Source organism: Amblyraja radiata, chromosome 34 (genome assembly GCF_010909765.2).
Source record: "Amblyraja radiata isolate CabotCenter1 chromosome 34, sAmbRad1.1.pri, whole genome shotgun sequence".
NCBI classification, from domain to species: domain Eukaryota; kingdom Metazoa; phylum Chordata; class Chondrichthyes; order Rajiformes; family Rajidae; genus Amblyraja; species Amblyraja radiata.
In genome coordinates this window covers 5,740,973-5,755,331 of record NC_045989.1, presented here as the reverse complement: position 1 = coordinate 5,755,331, position 14,359 = coordinate 5,740,973, and the positions used below count along the sequence as shown (strand labels likewise).

The 14,359-nt window shown below is 39.3% G+C and overlaps 1 protein-coding gene across 3 annotated transcripts in view; it reads left to right on the top strand.

Annotated features, from left to right (window-relative positions):
* Window positions 1–14,359, top strand: part of abhd2 (abhydrolase domain containing 2, acylglycerol lipase) — an 82,959-nt gene that overhangs the window by 27,587 nt on the left and 41,013 nt on the right. For all 3 annotated transcript variants that reach the window (XM_033050448.1, XM_033050447.1, XM_033050449.1), the window contains 2 exons: window positions 5,225–5,400; window positions 7,016–7,183. In XM_033050448.1, the coding sequence (XP_032906339.1) occupies window positions 5,225–5,400; window positions 7,016–7,183 (344 nt within the window). The remainder of the gene's footprint in view (window positions 1–5,224; window positions 5,401–7,015; window positions 7,184–14,359) is intronic.

The window sequence follows — 14,359 nt, the reverse complement described above, 5'->3', positions numbered from 1 at the left end:
CAACGGAAGGTTAGAGGCCCCCGACCGCTGGAGGACAAAGAAGGGAGAGATTGAACTTTTTTCTCCCTCCATCACAGTGAGGAATGTGGAGGAGTCACTGTGGTGGATGTTTATGTTAAAATGTATTTTGTGTGTTTTGCTTTTTATTGGTATGATGACTGTATGGCCACTGAAATTCCTCATATGTTGCAATACATACTTGGCTAATAAAATGTGATTATGCCGGAGCTGATCTGTGCCTAGGGAAATGGAAAGTTCTCTTAAACTTGTATAGTCATTCTGTTTAAAGATTTGGATTATTTATAGGTTCGTTGCAAAATCAGAATTCTTCTAGGTCCTGAACATAAAGGTTTGATAATATTGTAATTTAACCCTTATCCCCTGTAAAATGTAGTACTTTGATGCCAGGTTCATCTTTAACCCCATGTTCTGGTTTAATGAGACTAAGAGAGAGGGGTCATGATCTTTGAGTACTATTGAGCAAAGTCCTACATGCCCATCTGAATGTTTAATATCCTTCCCCATTAACTTTATATGTCTGTAATTTGCATGGAACAAAATTACTTCCTGTTTAACCTTAAAATCATATTATAATTAAAGGGCATGTCCCAGTTTTTTAAAAATCTCATAATATATTGAGAAGATTACATTTTAATGTTGCCTCCAGTGACTTAACTCATGGCAGCTTGTGCACTTTACTTACTGTAGTAGTTTAGCAACAAACTAATTTCTGCTTAAAATTGTGATCTGCTGTGATTTTAATGGGCTGGTATTGAATTGCTTTCTTGTTGATGACAACTTTAGGATGCTTCTTCATGAAGAACATTGATGATAATAACACTGGTAAAATTTAATGGCAAAAATGTGAAATAATAATGCTAGTGAAAATAGTCAGCATTTAGCTCAAGTCTTCTGAATAACTATTTTGTCGAAGTTTTTGTGCAATTAGGGTTAGTTCATAAGCACTCTGCAGTCGGATTGAAGTAAGTCATGAGATCCATCCGTGTAACTCTACCACATTGCAACACTGTCATACACTAAGCCTACTTTATTTAATAATGAATGGAGCCGCATGCAGTCAAGGAAATTAAAAGACGTGCCTAACTTTTGACAGCGCTCCAGTTGTTTTAAATTAACCTTAATGGCATTGCTTCTGTCAATAGCACCTGATGAAGCATATATAATTTAGTGAAGTAAAAGCTAATGTTCTTCCAATTTGGCATAAATTAAAGACCTGATATGACAGAAGCAGTTATTAGGCCAAATTTGGCCTGACATACAGAGCCTTCAATTTAACCTGGTTCAATAAATAGCCCTTGATACTGTGATTTAGGTTTCCATGTAAACATTTTGTTTTTTTTCTTAAACTGAGGGTGTCATTGAAATTGTGTAAATTTTTGGCTAGTGATCAAAAGATCAAAATATTATATACAGGTGCTCCTCAACTTACGATGGATAGAGTTACCTTCTGATTACCTTCTGAGTGTAGCCCAGAAAACCCTGGTGGGATAGAGACCACGTCCTGCTGAACCTACCCCAGCCCTCGCTGCCTGGCCCAGCCCAGCCCCTGGTACCCCTGGAAACAGGCCCGCCGACCAGCGATCCCCGCACATTAACACGATCCTACACACACTAGGGACACTTTCTACTTCCACCCAGCTGTACGTCTTGAGTGAGGAAATCGAAGATCTCGGAGAAAACCCTACCAGGTCATGGGGAAAAAGTACAAACTCCGTACAGACAGCATCAGTAGTCTGGATCGAACACGGGTCTCCAGCGCTGCATTCGCTGTAAGGCAGCAACTCTACCGCTGTGCCACCGTGCACCATCGTAAAGTTGACATAGCGTAAGTCGAGGTACATCTGTAGTCGGTTTGCAAGTCACTTGAATAACTTGGAGTCCTAAAGCCATACAGCAAGAAAAAAGGCACTTGATGCCACCACATCCATGTCAACCTTTTTGCCTAATCTTATTTGCTTGCATTAGGCCCAAATCCCTTTTATACATTGCCTATTTCTGTCTGTCTAAATGAGCCTTAAATGTAGAGATGGCATTTGATTTCACCACCTCCTCTGGCAGTGCATTCATGATATTCACTCGCAAAACAATCCTCAGATCCTCTTTAAAACTCTCTCCTCTCACTGTAAACCTAGTTTTTAATACCTCTGTAGGTGGTGGAGATTCTACCTGCCCTCTATCTTTCTCCCATTATCTTGCATTTCCATCAGGTCTTGTATACTCCTATCAGATTGTAGAAGAAGGGTCCTGACCCGAAACGTCACCTATCCATGTTCTCCAGAGATGCTACCTGACCTGCTGAATTACTCCAGCATTTTGTCTTCTTTGTAAACCAGCCCTCTGTAGTTTTGTTTCTTTAGTATTTTTGTTTACATGTGCTTTGAGGCAAATACAAATTGACATTTTATTGAAAAAACAAGATTTCTCACCAATGGATACCTCCTGCCATAGTCTTGTTTTTAATGTACTTTTGCAATGGCAGATTCCTTTATTTATCAGTGGTTAATTTAATGTAGAACGTTTCTAGACAAGGGCTGCTCCAAATCTGGTAACTTGGAATTGATTTACTGAGAAATGCAAGCAATTAATGAAGAGGCACCAATGAGATTCTGAAGAGTCTGAAGTAGGGTCCTGAAATATCACCCATTCCTTCTATCCAGAGATGCTGCCTGTCCTGCTGAGTTATTCCAGCATTTTGTGCCTATCTTCGGTTTAAACCAGCATTTGCAGTTCCTTCCTACACAAGAAGATTCTTTGCCAGGTAAACTCAACATGGTTTTCTGTAAATTGCACGCGTTTTTTTTATGTTACAGCTTGCAAGATAAATAAGTGAAAATGTATCTGTATTTCTAAAAAGTATTTAAAAGGTGCCATGAAAACAGACGCTTCATAAGAGTTCATGAACATCGTCATACATAAGCATGTAGGTTGGTTAACATAATATAAAACAGGTTATTTTTGGGTTAGACACAAAATGCTGGAGTAACTCAGTGGGTCAGGCTGCATCTCCAGAGATGCTCTCTGACCCACTGAGTTACTCCAGCAATTTGTGTCTATCTTTGATGTAAACCAGCATCTGCAGTTCCTTTTTATTTAATTTTTGGGTTGCTGAGTTATTACTTAGGGTGCAAGGATCAGGTATTAACAATCATATTAATAGCTAGATAAAAGAACAGTTTAATAAATTCAAGTCTGACAAAAAGGTTAGGTGACGAATAAGCTTTAAGGAAGGTGTATAGACGGGTTAGTTAGGCAACAAGCTGGTATATGGAATATAATATTGAGGAACGTCATTCCAAAAATATGCTTTAAAAATGTAGTTTTGGTATTGAGTGGACTATGGTTGTGTGCACTAACAACACACACACACACACAGGTGCAGCAAGTGATTAGGAAACAAATGGTAAGTTGATTTTTATAGCAAATGTTCTGTTTACAAGAAGGAAACCTTGTAATTATTGTACACAAATTTATTTTGAACACCTCTGAGGTACAATGCAAATTTTTACTGTCTCCACCACGGCAAGGTTACACTTGGAGGTAGCGTGATGTAACCCTGTACATTGATTTGAAAGATGAAGGGTTGTCATTTGAAGAATTATTGTGTGGGATTGGTTTCTGTTCTTGAAGCATGAAAAATGAGAGGAAATCCTCTTGTAAGATAAAATTGAGGAAGTCATATGGCGGGGATATTCAGAGGATGTTTAATTTTTGGTTATTGAGTTGGAGCTTGGGCCGTGATTTTGTGTGAGGTTAGAAATTCAGTAAGTTGGTTAGATGTCTTTTTCATTCTGATTTCAGTTTAGCTATGCAGTGTGGAAACGGGCCCTTTGGTCCACTGAGTCCTTGTTGATCAATGATCATCCATGCACTAGTTCTACCCTACACACTGGGGACGATGTACAGAAGCCAACCAACTTACAAACCTGCACGTCTTTGGACTGTGGGAGGAAACAGGCGCACCCAGAGAAAACCCAGCGGTCACAGGGAGAACGTACAAACTCCGTTCAGAGAGCACCCATAGTTAGGATTGAACATGGGTCCATCGCGCAATAAGGCAGCCACTCTACCTCTGCGCCACCGCATTATTAGTTTTTTTTAATTTTCTAGCCAAGAAAGCTTTGCACAGAGAGTTGCAACTGATTCCAAAGGAGGTATAGATATCAAATCAAATCAAATCAACCTTTATTGTCACCTTGCAAAGCAACAATTGTACAGTGCAAAATGAGAAGACGTTTCCCAGGGAATACCAGAGCATCGCACATAAAACTTAAACATTTCACACATAATAACAGTAAAAACAATCCAGTCCCTGATGAAACAGTATAGGTCTGATGGAGAGGAAGTCTGATGAGTATTTAGTATTTGGATACCTCAAGTCAAGAGGATCAGGAAAGAAAATGGATGGGGTAATGGATTAGCTTGATTTTAGCGATTGCAAAGTTGGTTTAACCGGTCTTATGGCCTGGGCTTGCTCGTATTGCTCACGACATAAGAATATAAGGAATCAGTTGCAAGGAAAACCAAGGCATAAGATTAGTTAAAATTCAGTTAGGCAGCTAATACCTGTCCAATGTTTTGAGTCTTATTTTGTAATAAGACTCAAAACATAAGGTCTCGGGAGAATTCATTTTGAAATGTAATTCAGTGAAGAATGCAAGGTTAGACCTAATGAACACAAGATAGATACAAACTGCTGGAGTAACTCAGTGGGTCGGGCAACATCTCTGGAGAAAATGGATAAGTGACGTTTTGTGTTAGGACCTACTTCAGACTGATTGTTGGAGGAGGGAGGTGGGACTAGAAGCAAAAGACGAGAACAAATCAGGGCCGACAACAGACGACCTCCGACAAGGAGGTTCCCTGATAAGCTGACTGTTGGCTACGACTGGTGTGAGCCAAAGACGGATATATAGTTTTGAACTGTGGAGCAGGTTAGTGAAGGAAGAGGGAGGGGAGTGTTTGTGGAAGTTATCGAATATTAGAGAATTCAATGTTCATATCGCTGGATTGTAAGCTAAGACATCTGATAAGGTGTCACTGCATAAGAACAGCATTGCTATCAACAAAACACTTTAATCTGCAGAAATATTTGGCTTTATTGTGAGATGGGTGGGAACCAAAGAGGATATCTTGTTGTGGATAATGGCTTGAGGAACGATGTTCTTGTGAAGTGACTAGTATTTGCATTTGTTTTATTGAACAGATATATTCCGCCCCTCATCTGGGGAAAGAGTGGACATGTGCAGACAGCATTGTATGGTAAAATGGGACGTGTAAGCTCTCCCCATCCCTATGGTCTACGCAAGTATCTTCCCATGCCTGATGGAGCTACTGCTACGTGGGACCTTTTTGAGCCTATGGCAGAGCACAACACTGGAGGTGAGTGAGCAACCAAGTGTGACTGAGGGAGAATTTGGTGAAACTACAAATATTTATTACGTATTAAAACTACATAATAGTTATTCTTCTATTCAAATGTGCAAAAGGAGAAGGATTTCATTTACAGTCAGTTGACTGTACACTTAGCTGCAGCAACAACATCACTCATTGGTAGGGCTTTGGGGAATATTGTAGTTCGAGTACATAATCCATTAAAGTATAGGATTTAGAGGGCATAACCTGAGGGGTATCTTTTCCACTCACAGGGTGCTGGGTATATGGAACAAGCTGCCAGAAGTAGTAGTTGCAGCAGACACAGTAACATCATTTAAAAGTCATCTGGGCCGGTTTAGAGGGATATGGAATACTGCAAATAAGTTTAGCTTAGCTGGGTCATCTTAGTCTGCATGGTGAGTTGGGCTGATGAAGGCCTGGTTTCATGCTGTATGACCCCATTACAATACTTTTTACACAGCTAGATTTTGGAAAATGGAGGATAAATTAAATCTACCTTTAAATCTAAATTGTTTGTTCAACAATCATGTAAAAGCTGGAGATAAGCATAAAAAGCTGGAGTAACTCAGCGGGACAGGCAGCATCTCAGGTTGCAATCAGGCACAGACTCTGTTTAATACACCAACTTGTTCAATAGTGAGTAGTATGTTGATTCTAAGCTGATACACAATATTGAAGAACGCTTTGGCAATGTACTATTTCGTACACTGCAAATCTAGTCCCTTAATCCATGGGGGTATTGTTTTTTAAAAAAAAAAATTTTTTTAAATAATATTTTTATTAGAAGTAGACATATTATAAAGTATAGTTACATATTATAGTAAAAAAACTTTTCATACACATCAGTCATACATTATTAAAATTTTCAATTGTCGATTACTTCTGCTTCTAGTGTTTTTTTTATATAGAAAAAGAGAGAAAGAGAGAATAAAGAGTTACAAATATCAAAAAAACAAAAAAGGTGGAATGGATTACTTATAATACGTCATTGGGGATAGGTTCGTAAATTATAAAGTATGACTTTTCATCTAATCAAGTTTCAGTTGGGTTTTCGTGCTGGGCCAATCTATCCCGTCAGATAATTAATGAATGGAGCCCATATTTTATCAAAAAGTTCTTGTTTGTCCATTAAGACAAGTCTAATTCTTTCTAGATATAGGGTCTCCGACATTTCCACAATCCACATTTTAATTGTGGGGGTTGTAGGGCCTTTCCAAAATTTTAATATTAATTTTTTCCCGGTTATTATACTGTAGTCGAGGAGGGGGTATTGATCTTGATGAATTTGATGTATATGTATTGTTTATTGAGCATAATATATAAAGTAAGTAGAATATGTTCATCCAAAAGATACCAGATTTGTCGAATACATTACTGGAAAATAAATCTGAAGTATGTACAGTACAAAAGTTCTGTCCTACATGTTAGCAGAGAGGGAAACATCTAGTAGGTGATGTGCATAGTAGAGAGTTTGGAATCTAGGCTAAATGTCTTTTGTTCTGGGTTAAACAAATATCATCTTGCCATTATTAAGACATTCTGATCACTAGCCTGTATAACATTTACTATATTGATACCACCAATTTCTTCTTTTGATTAGAGGATATTACTATGGTGATTTGTCCTGGGATAGCTAATCACAGTGAAAAGCAGTACATTCGGACATTTGTCGATTATGCCCAGAGGAATGGATACCGCTGTGCTGTTCTCAATCATCTCGGTGCTTTGCCTAATATTGAACTTACTTCTCCTCGTATGTTTACATATGGTAAGAAAAATAAATTGTTTTGCTTTATCTTAATAAAAACAATTACAATGCAGAATGATTATGACAAATATTGTGCAGTGAAGTTGCAGTTACGATTCAGCTAAAATCCAGCCAATAATTACACAAAATAAATTTTTTGGTGTTCAGCAAAATTTTGATACTGAGGCACACTAACACATTTTCCAAACTTTTGGATGGTATTTTTTATTGATATCGCAACTTAGATTTCCTTTTTAGATGTTCACTGTAGATGTTATACAGCATTGTAATTTTTCCAGTGAACCAGCTAAGTTGAAGTGGAGTGTGGGGGCAGGGACCGCAGTGAATCGAAATGGAACAGAGCAAATGATCTGTTGAATCAGACGCCGAAGCATCTGCATTTCCCTTCCTACATGCCTTTACCCCCTTTTCCCGCTCCTTTACCCCCTCTCATACAACATGTAATAGCAATAACATTTCCAAATAGTTGGATAGCAGTTTTACTGTAATTGGTTCATGTCAATTAATTGCAATTCAAGCAAAGGTGTAGAGACCAGTACGTTGTGTACTGGTCTGGTCTGCTTGCGTCATGAAGGATGTACGTGTGACGCCAGGAATGGAATGATGGGTTTGTCTGACGATTCAGCAGACTGGCCTACAATTCAAGTTGAGTAGAAAGAGCTGATCATACTGATGTATAAAACTTGCTAACAATACCTGAAAGAGTAGATGCAGAATGAAGTTTCCCTTTGTTGGTCTGTCTAGACCCGTGGTCAGGAGTCTTAAAATCAGGGGTTTATCTTTCATGGCTGAGCCACAAGGAGTTTTGTCGTCTTGATGCTCACGAACCTTCAGCATTCTTTACTCAATAAATCTGTGGACACCAGCTTACTGAATATATTAAAAAATAGATTGTTAGGCAATTCAATTCATTTAAGTTAATTCAAAGATATAGAGTTTCTCTCAATGTCAGCAAGAAAGACCAAGAAGATTGTGATCAACTTCATGAATCGAAGTGGTAAACATAACCCTGCAGGCATTGACTGCGCCAAAGTAGAGATGGTTGAAACCTTCAGATTCTTCGCGGTAAATATAACCAGAAACTTGTTCTGGACCACCAATGTCGAAGCAATGGCCAAGCACACCAATGCCTCTACTTCCTTCGAAGCTTAGGAAGTTTGCCCTGTCCCCTACAGCTCTAACCAACTTCTCCGGATGCACTGTAGAAACCACTTTATTGGAATAGTTTGAGAACAGCTCCATCCAAGACCGCAAGAAATTGCAGAGAATTATGGATGCAGCCCAGACCATCACACAAGCTAACCTCCCTTCCATTGATCCATTCACACTTCACGCTGCCTCTGCAAGGTCACCATCCTAATCAAGGTCGAGTCTCACTCGGCCACTCCCTCTTCTCCCCTCTCCCATCAGGCAAGAGGTACAGAAGTGTGAAAATGCACACCTCCAGATTCAGGGACAGTTTTTTCCCAGCTGTTATCAGGAGACTGAGCCATCCTATAAACAACTAAGAAGTCCTGAGCTACTATCTACCTCTTTGGTGACCCTCGGACTATCTTTAATCAGACTTTCTGGATTTTATCTTGCACTAAACGTTATTCCCTTTATCATTAATCTGTACAATGTGGCAGGCTCGATTATAATCCTGTCTCGTCTTTCCGCTGACTGGTTAGCATGCAACAAAAGCTTTTTACTCTACCTCAGTACACATGATAATAACTTAAACTAAACTCATCAAAAACAGTGCAGGGGTGAATCCTGAGTTCATTTGCATGATGGCTCTCCCATGTGAGTGACCGACTGTCTCTTCCGTTTCTTGTGTTGTGTTAATTTGTGATTTTATAAATCAGGTTTAACAGTAAAATGTCCCCAGCCACTTCATGGGAATTACTGGAGATTGTCCTGATATCACACCCAAAGTTCAGGAATAATGCCATTTTGATTTAATGGGTTGGGTGCTATGGTTTCAGACTGCTCTGATAACTGATCCAAAGCCTGCTGTCTCTTGAGCTACAACCAGCTTGCACTTTGTTCACCTCCCCATGAGCATATTTTTAGTTGCTGTCATCATAAACAAACTATTTGGCAATGGCCATGTCTCTTCAAGGTTGACATCAAAGGGGTTTGATGAAAGGAGGTTGAAATGGCTGTAATGGTTCATTTTGAAAAATGATGTGAGTTAAATTTCTGTTGAAAGAATCTGTCTTTATTTAATGGAGAGAACTATGCAACATTTCATTATTTCCAGATATTCATTGTTAGTTCCTGTTGCTGGAGTTAGTTTCCTATTTGTTTTCTACAATCTGGCAATATACAGAGCAATCTGTTATGTATAAAATGTTGAGGAATATACTAAAATTAACAACCTATATTTTTTTTAATAGTTCATTTGCCAGTTTTTGTATATTATGGCATCAGTAATATTTTTTGTTGCCCCTGGATGCTGCCAAGATGAAGTATAGTCTACAATAAAAGTATAGGCATAAGTGTAAAAGTTAACTGTATACAATAATGTTGCACAAAATGTGGTCACAATCGCAGGGGCTTTCCATATCCTGTGGAAATGCTAGTTTTGTTGATCTGTACACATAGCCACTAAATTTGATGTCTTGTTTAAGAAGGAACTGAAGATGCTGGAACAATCGGAGGTAGACAAAAATGCTGGAGACCCACCCTTCGACCCGAAACGTCACCCATTCCTTCGCTCCATAGATGCTGTCTCACCCGCTGAGTTTCTTCAGCATTTTTGTCTGCCTAAATCTGATTTCTTGTTCCTTTAGCATGGTTTTATTCTAAATTGCTTTCTAAAAAGAAAACTAGACCACAAATGGCAAAACATGTTTCTTCTCTTGCTTCCAACAAACATACCTCCACCCTCACTCTTGTACATGCAGTATAATTTTGCTCGCCTTCCTTTTCTTTAATCTTCAAGCCCCTATCTAATTCAAGGTATTGGCCAAGTCCCTCTCATCTTTTCTGAACCCTATTCATCACAATCTTCCCAATTTCCTCATGAACCGAACTCCCAGCTTCTGTATGAAACATAGAAACATAGAAAATAGGTGCAGGAGGAGGCGATTCGGCCCTTCGAGCCAGCACAGCCATTCACTGTGATCATGGCTGATCGTCCCCGCTTCAGTATGTTACTGAATTAAATCAAATACTATTGCCTAGTGGGCATAGAGGCTTTACTCAGCTACTGAGCTGTGCATCTCCATCCCTTGCTGCAACAGCGTTATTGGGTAATCTGTGTTGCAAATATCTATGATATTTGTCTCTCGTCACTGTTGGTAATTAACTGTTATGTGATGATTGAAGATCCCAGTGGGATTAATCAAGTATGCTTGGAGAATTAGATTCATGTGTAGAAAATGGCCTAAGAGAGCAGTGTGAACTAAGGAGAAGTGTTCCGGTGACATGAATTTCACTTGAGTAAAGTGCACAATTGATATTTGGAGATTTTTCCCATTAATATTTAACTATCAGCTGTGGAGATGCTTCATTTTAATTGATTATTCTTTGTGATAGTAATATATAAAATTATAAATGACAAAGATAGAGAAGATTGTCAGTCATTTTCCAAGGTTGGAAATGTTGGATACTGGAGGTGGTGTCGTACAATGGCAGCCTCGCCAGCCGTCTTTCTCGTCCTTTTCTTGTTGTTTTTAGTCTGTTGTTAAATGTATGTTTTAGTGTACCTTTAGTTTTGTGTTATATGTGTGTGTGTGTGTGTGTGTGGGAGACTTTTTTATTTCCTCAGCGGAGATGCATTTTCTTTCCGTATTGTGCCTGCGGCCTAACATCGTGGAGCTGGTGGTCCCTTTGCTGGGGATTGACTTCGGGAGCTCCAACCGCGGGAGCATGCGGACTTAATATCATGGAGCTCGCTGTCCCTTGGTTAGGGAACGACTTCGGGAGCTCCAACCGCAGGAGCTTCGACCATCCCGATCGCGGGAGCTTCAATCGCCCCGACGCGGGAGTTTCGATCGCTCCGACTCAGTGGTTCGATCGTCCAGAAGCGGGAGCTTTGATCGCCCCGACGCGGGAGTTTCGATCGCTCCGACTCGGTGGTTCGATCGCCCAGAAGCGGGAGCTTTGATCGCCCCAACGCGGGAGCTTCGATTGCCGGCTACGGGAGCTTCAATCTCCCCGACTGCGGATGGCTCGACTGCCCTGATTGCAGGAGGAAAGGAAGGAAGCAGATAATACGTTATTGTCTTCCATCACAGTGTGCTGTGGTGCATGTTTATGTCCATTTTTATGCAGTTGTGTGTCTTGTTGCTTTTTTGGTATGACTGTGTGGCAAATCTATTTCTTTATGTTTTTACATACGAGGCTAATAAATCAATTACAGTTACAAATTAGGCACATGAAAAATCTAATCGAACATTGAAGAGGCATTTAGACATCCAAACAGACAGAAAATAGAAAGACACAGACCATGTGCAGTCCGATGGGGATTAGTTTAATTTAGCGTCATGTTTGGTGCAGACATAGTGTGTCAAAGGGCCTGTTCCCATACTATTCTGTTCTAGTGATGTGTGCTTCCTTATTGCTTTTTGATGCTGAGTTTATGAAGCATGCAACTGGCCATATGTAACTTGCAGATAACATGCCTCACAGCTGATAAAGGCAAAGCTGATAGTTGGGGTGTTTGCAGCTAAACGTGGGGTTATGGAACATGTTGTAAATGGCACCAAATTTCTAACCCTTTTGTTAGTTTGTCTTCATGTGTCTAATCTTAACATAATCTTAAATTTGAAGCATAAGTATTTACAAAAGCATATTTTTAATAGAACTACAGAAAATGTACAGCACAATGTCATTTGTTCCATGTCCATGCAGATTGAAAAAGGTACCAACTTACTTGCACTTCCAGCGGTAGGTCTATGATCATCTAGGTCATGCCTTTTCAAATACACCTTCAAGTAATTTTTTAATTTAGGGTCTTTTTTTTGTTGTATCGACACCTTTCTGGCAATGAGTTCCAGATGTTTATCTCCTTTCCATACACCCCCTCTTCTATTTCTACAGATTATCTTAAATCTGTGCCATCCATGGTCTTTGGCATCTCCTGTTAGGGGAATTGGGTACTTCCTACTTACTAGTTTGAGGCTCCTTGGAATTTTACACACCTCCATTAAAGCTTCCACTGTTTCTCAAAAACAAAAAAAACCCTTCATTTTTAAACAGCGAAAAAATTCCCAATGCTTGTAACATCTTAATTCTTCTCTGCTCTCTCCAGGGTAATTGCATCAGTTCTGTACTGTGACCACAACACTTGTGTGCAGTACTTGAGCTGTGAATTGGTAGTGCAGTGTATACTCCTGGGATACCTCCTTACTCTTTCTGTGTCAACTAATATATTTTAACCAATCTTTCAATCTATCCTGTGGCCATCACGTATGTGAGTGCGTCTGTGTGTCGGTATCAACATAATTGAACAATGTTCCTTGAGAATTTATATAGTTTAAACTCCAGGCAGTCCCTACAATTTGCAGCTATAATTATTGAAGTTGTAATAAATTAGCTCAGTTATTACAGTTATTATTTTGCACAGTCAACAGAGTATCTTCTCTAGTATTCGCTCCAGAGCACTGTGCAAAATGAAAAGCAGTAAATTCATTCTTGCGGGTAGATAGAAGTGCTGGAGAAACTCAGCGGGTGCGGCAGCATCTATGGAGCAAAGGAAATGGGCAACGTTTCGGAAAGAAAGGTTTCGGCCCGAAACGGTGCCTATTTCCTTCGCTCCATAGATGCTGCCGCACCCGCTGAGTTTCTCCAGCACTTTTGTCTACCTTCGATTTTCCAGCATCTGCAGTTCCTTCTTGAACTAATTCATTCTTGCAACAGTTCCCAGAGGCATACAAATTCTAGTTAATATTTTTGTAAATGATAATGACTTTGAATTAAAGATCACTTCAGTTTTTGCCAACAGCTCACCACAGAAATGTAGCTAACTTCTAAGATTGGATCTACAGAGGTACGCTTTATAATTAAATACTCTTGATGAGATGGTTGGATATTGCCTTTGACGGTATCTCTTTTAACATGAGAGTATCTTCAGAAATTGCAGTCTGTGTAGATCTTGAAAGCTCGAGCGTTTCCAGGCCTGTTGTAGTTTTATTTTGTCTGTAATTTATTGAGTGTTCCAAGACTTGTCATTGCATTCTTATTGAAATTAATTCCCAATGCAGCAGTTGAATCTCGCTAACTTTACAGAACATCTCTATTTGCCTTCTCTCCTACAATTTATTTGAAAGCTCTTTGACAAATGAGGACAGAGTAACGTGAGTGACTTTGCGAAGATGCAATTAAGATGTGTTTAGAGGGCATAAATCAAAAAATAAATCTATCTATTGGGACAATTTCCTGAAAGTCCAAATACAGATTGATAAATCGAATGTATATTAACAATCTCAGGCAATTACCCATATATAAGAACAGCAAAAGAATGCTAAATTGGCATACAGTGCTAACACATCCATGTACATTGTGCTGAAGCGTGGAAACAAGGAACTGCAGAGGCTGGGAAACAAAAGAGAAAACACAAAGAGCTCATTGGGTCAGACAGAGTCTTCGGAGAACACGATAGGTTTCAGGTCGAGACCCTGTACTTTGTGCCTACTGGATACAGATGTAAAAAGTGCAATAAAAGTGGAGTCAGTAGAGAGTATCAATTTGACAAAGTGCAAACAAATATGAATCAAATGGAGGAGAGACTTGAGAGAATGGGATCAGAGTAAATCTACAATGATCGACTATCTTAAGTATTCGGAAATCCCAATTGTTTGGGAGTTGCAATTTTCTGTGCTCCATTGAAATTCACCTGTTCCCGCACACTCTTTAAATTTACCTGGCTTACTAGAAAATTCAAAAAGCTGTGTAACATCTTTTTTTTAAAGTGAATTTAAAAGGTGTTTAAATATTAATAGGAATAACAATTCAATTGCCTGAGAAATCTGAGTCAGGCAAAACCAAAGACCTGGCTGTGCTGGATTATGAGCATTCTGGCAAATTTCCACTGGACTGAAGTGACCAGAGGCAAAATTATGCAGCTATTAAACTAAAGCTAAGCTGAAAATGCTGTGAATTTTGGAGCCTGTAAGAGTGAGTAAACACTTGGAGTAATGACAGGTAAAGGACAATGGCGTCAAGCTCACTGACATCGTCAGGTTA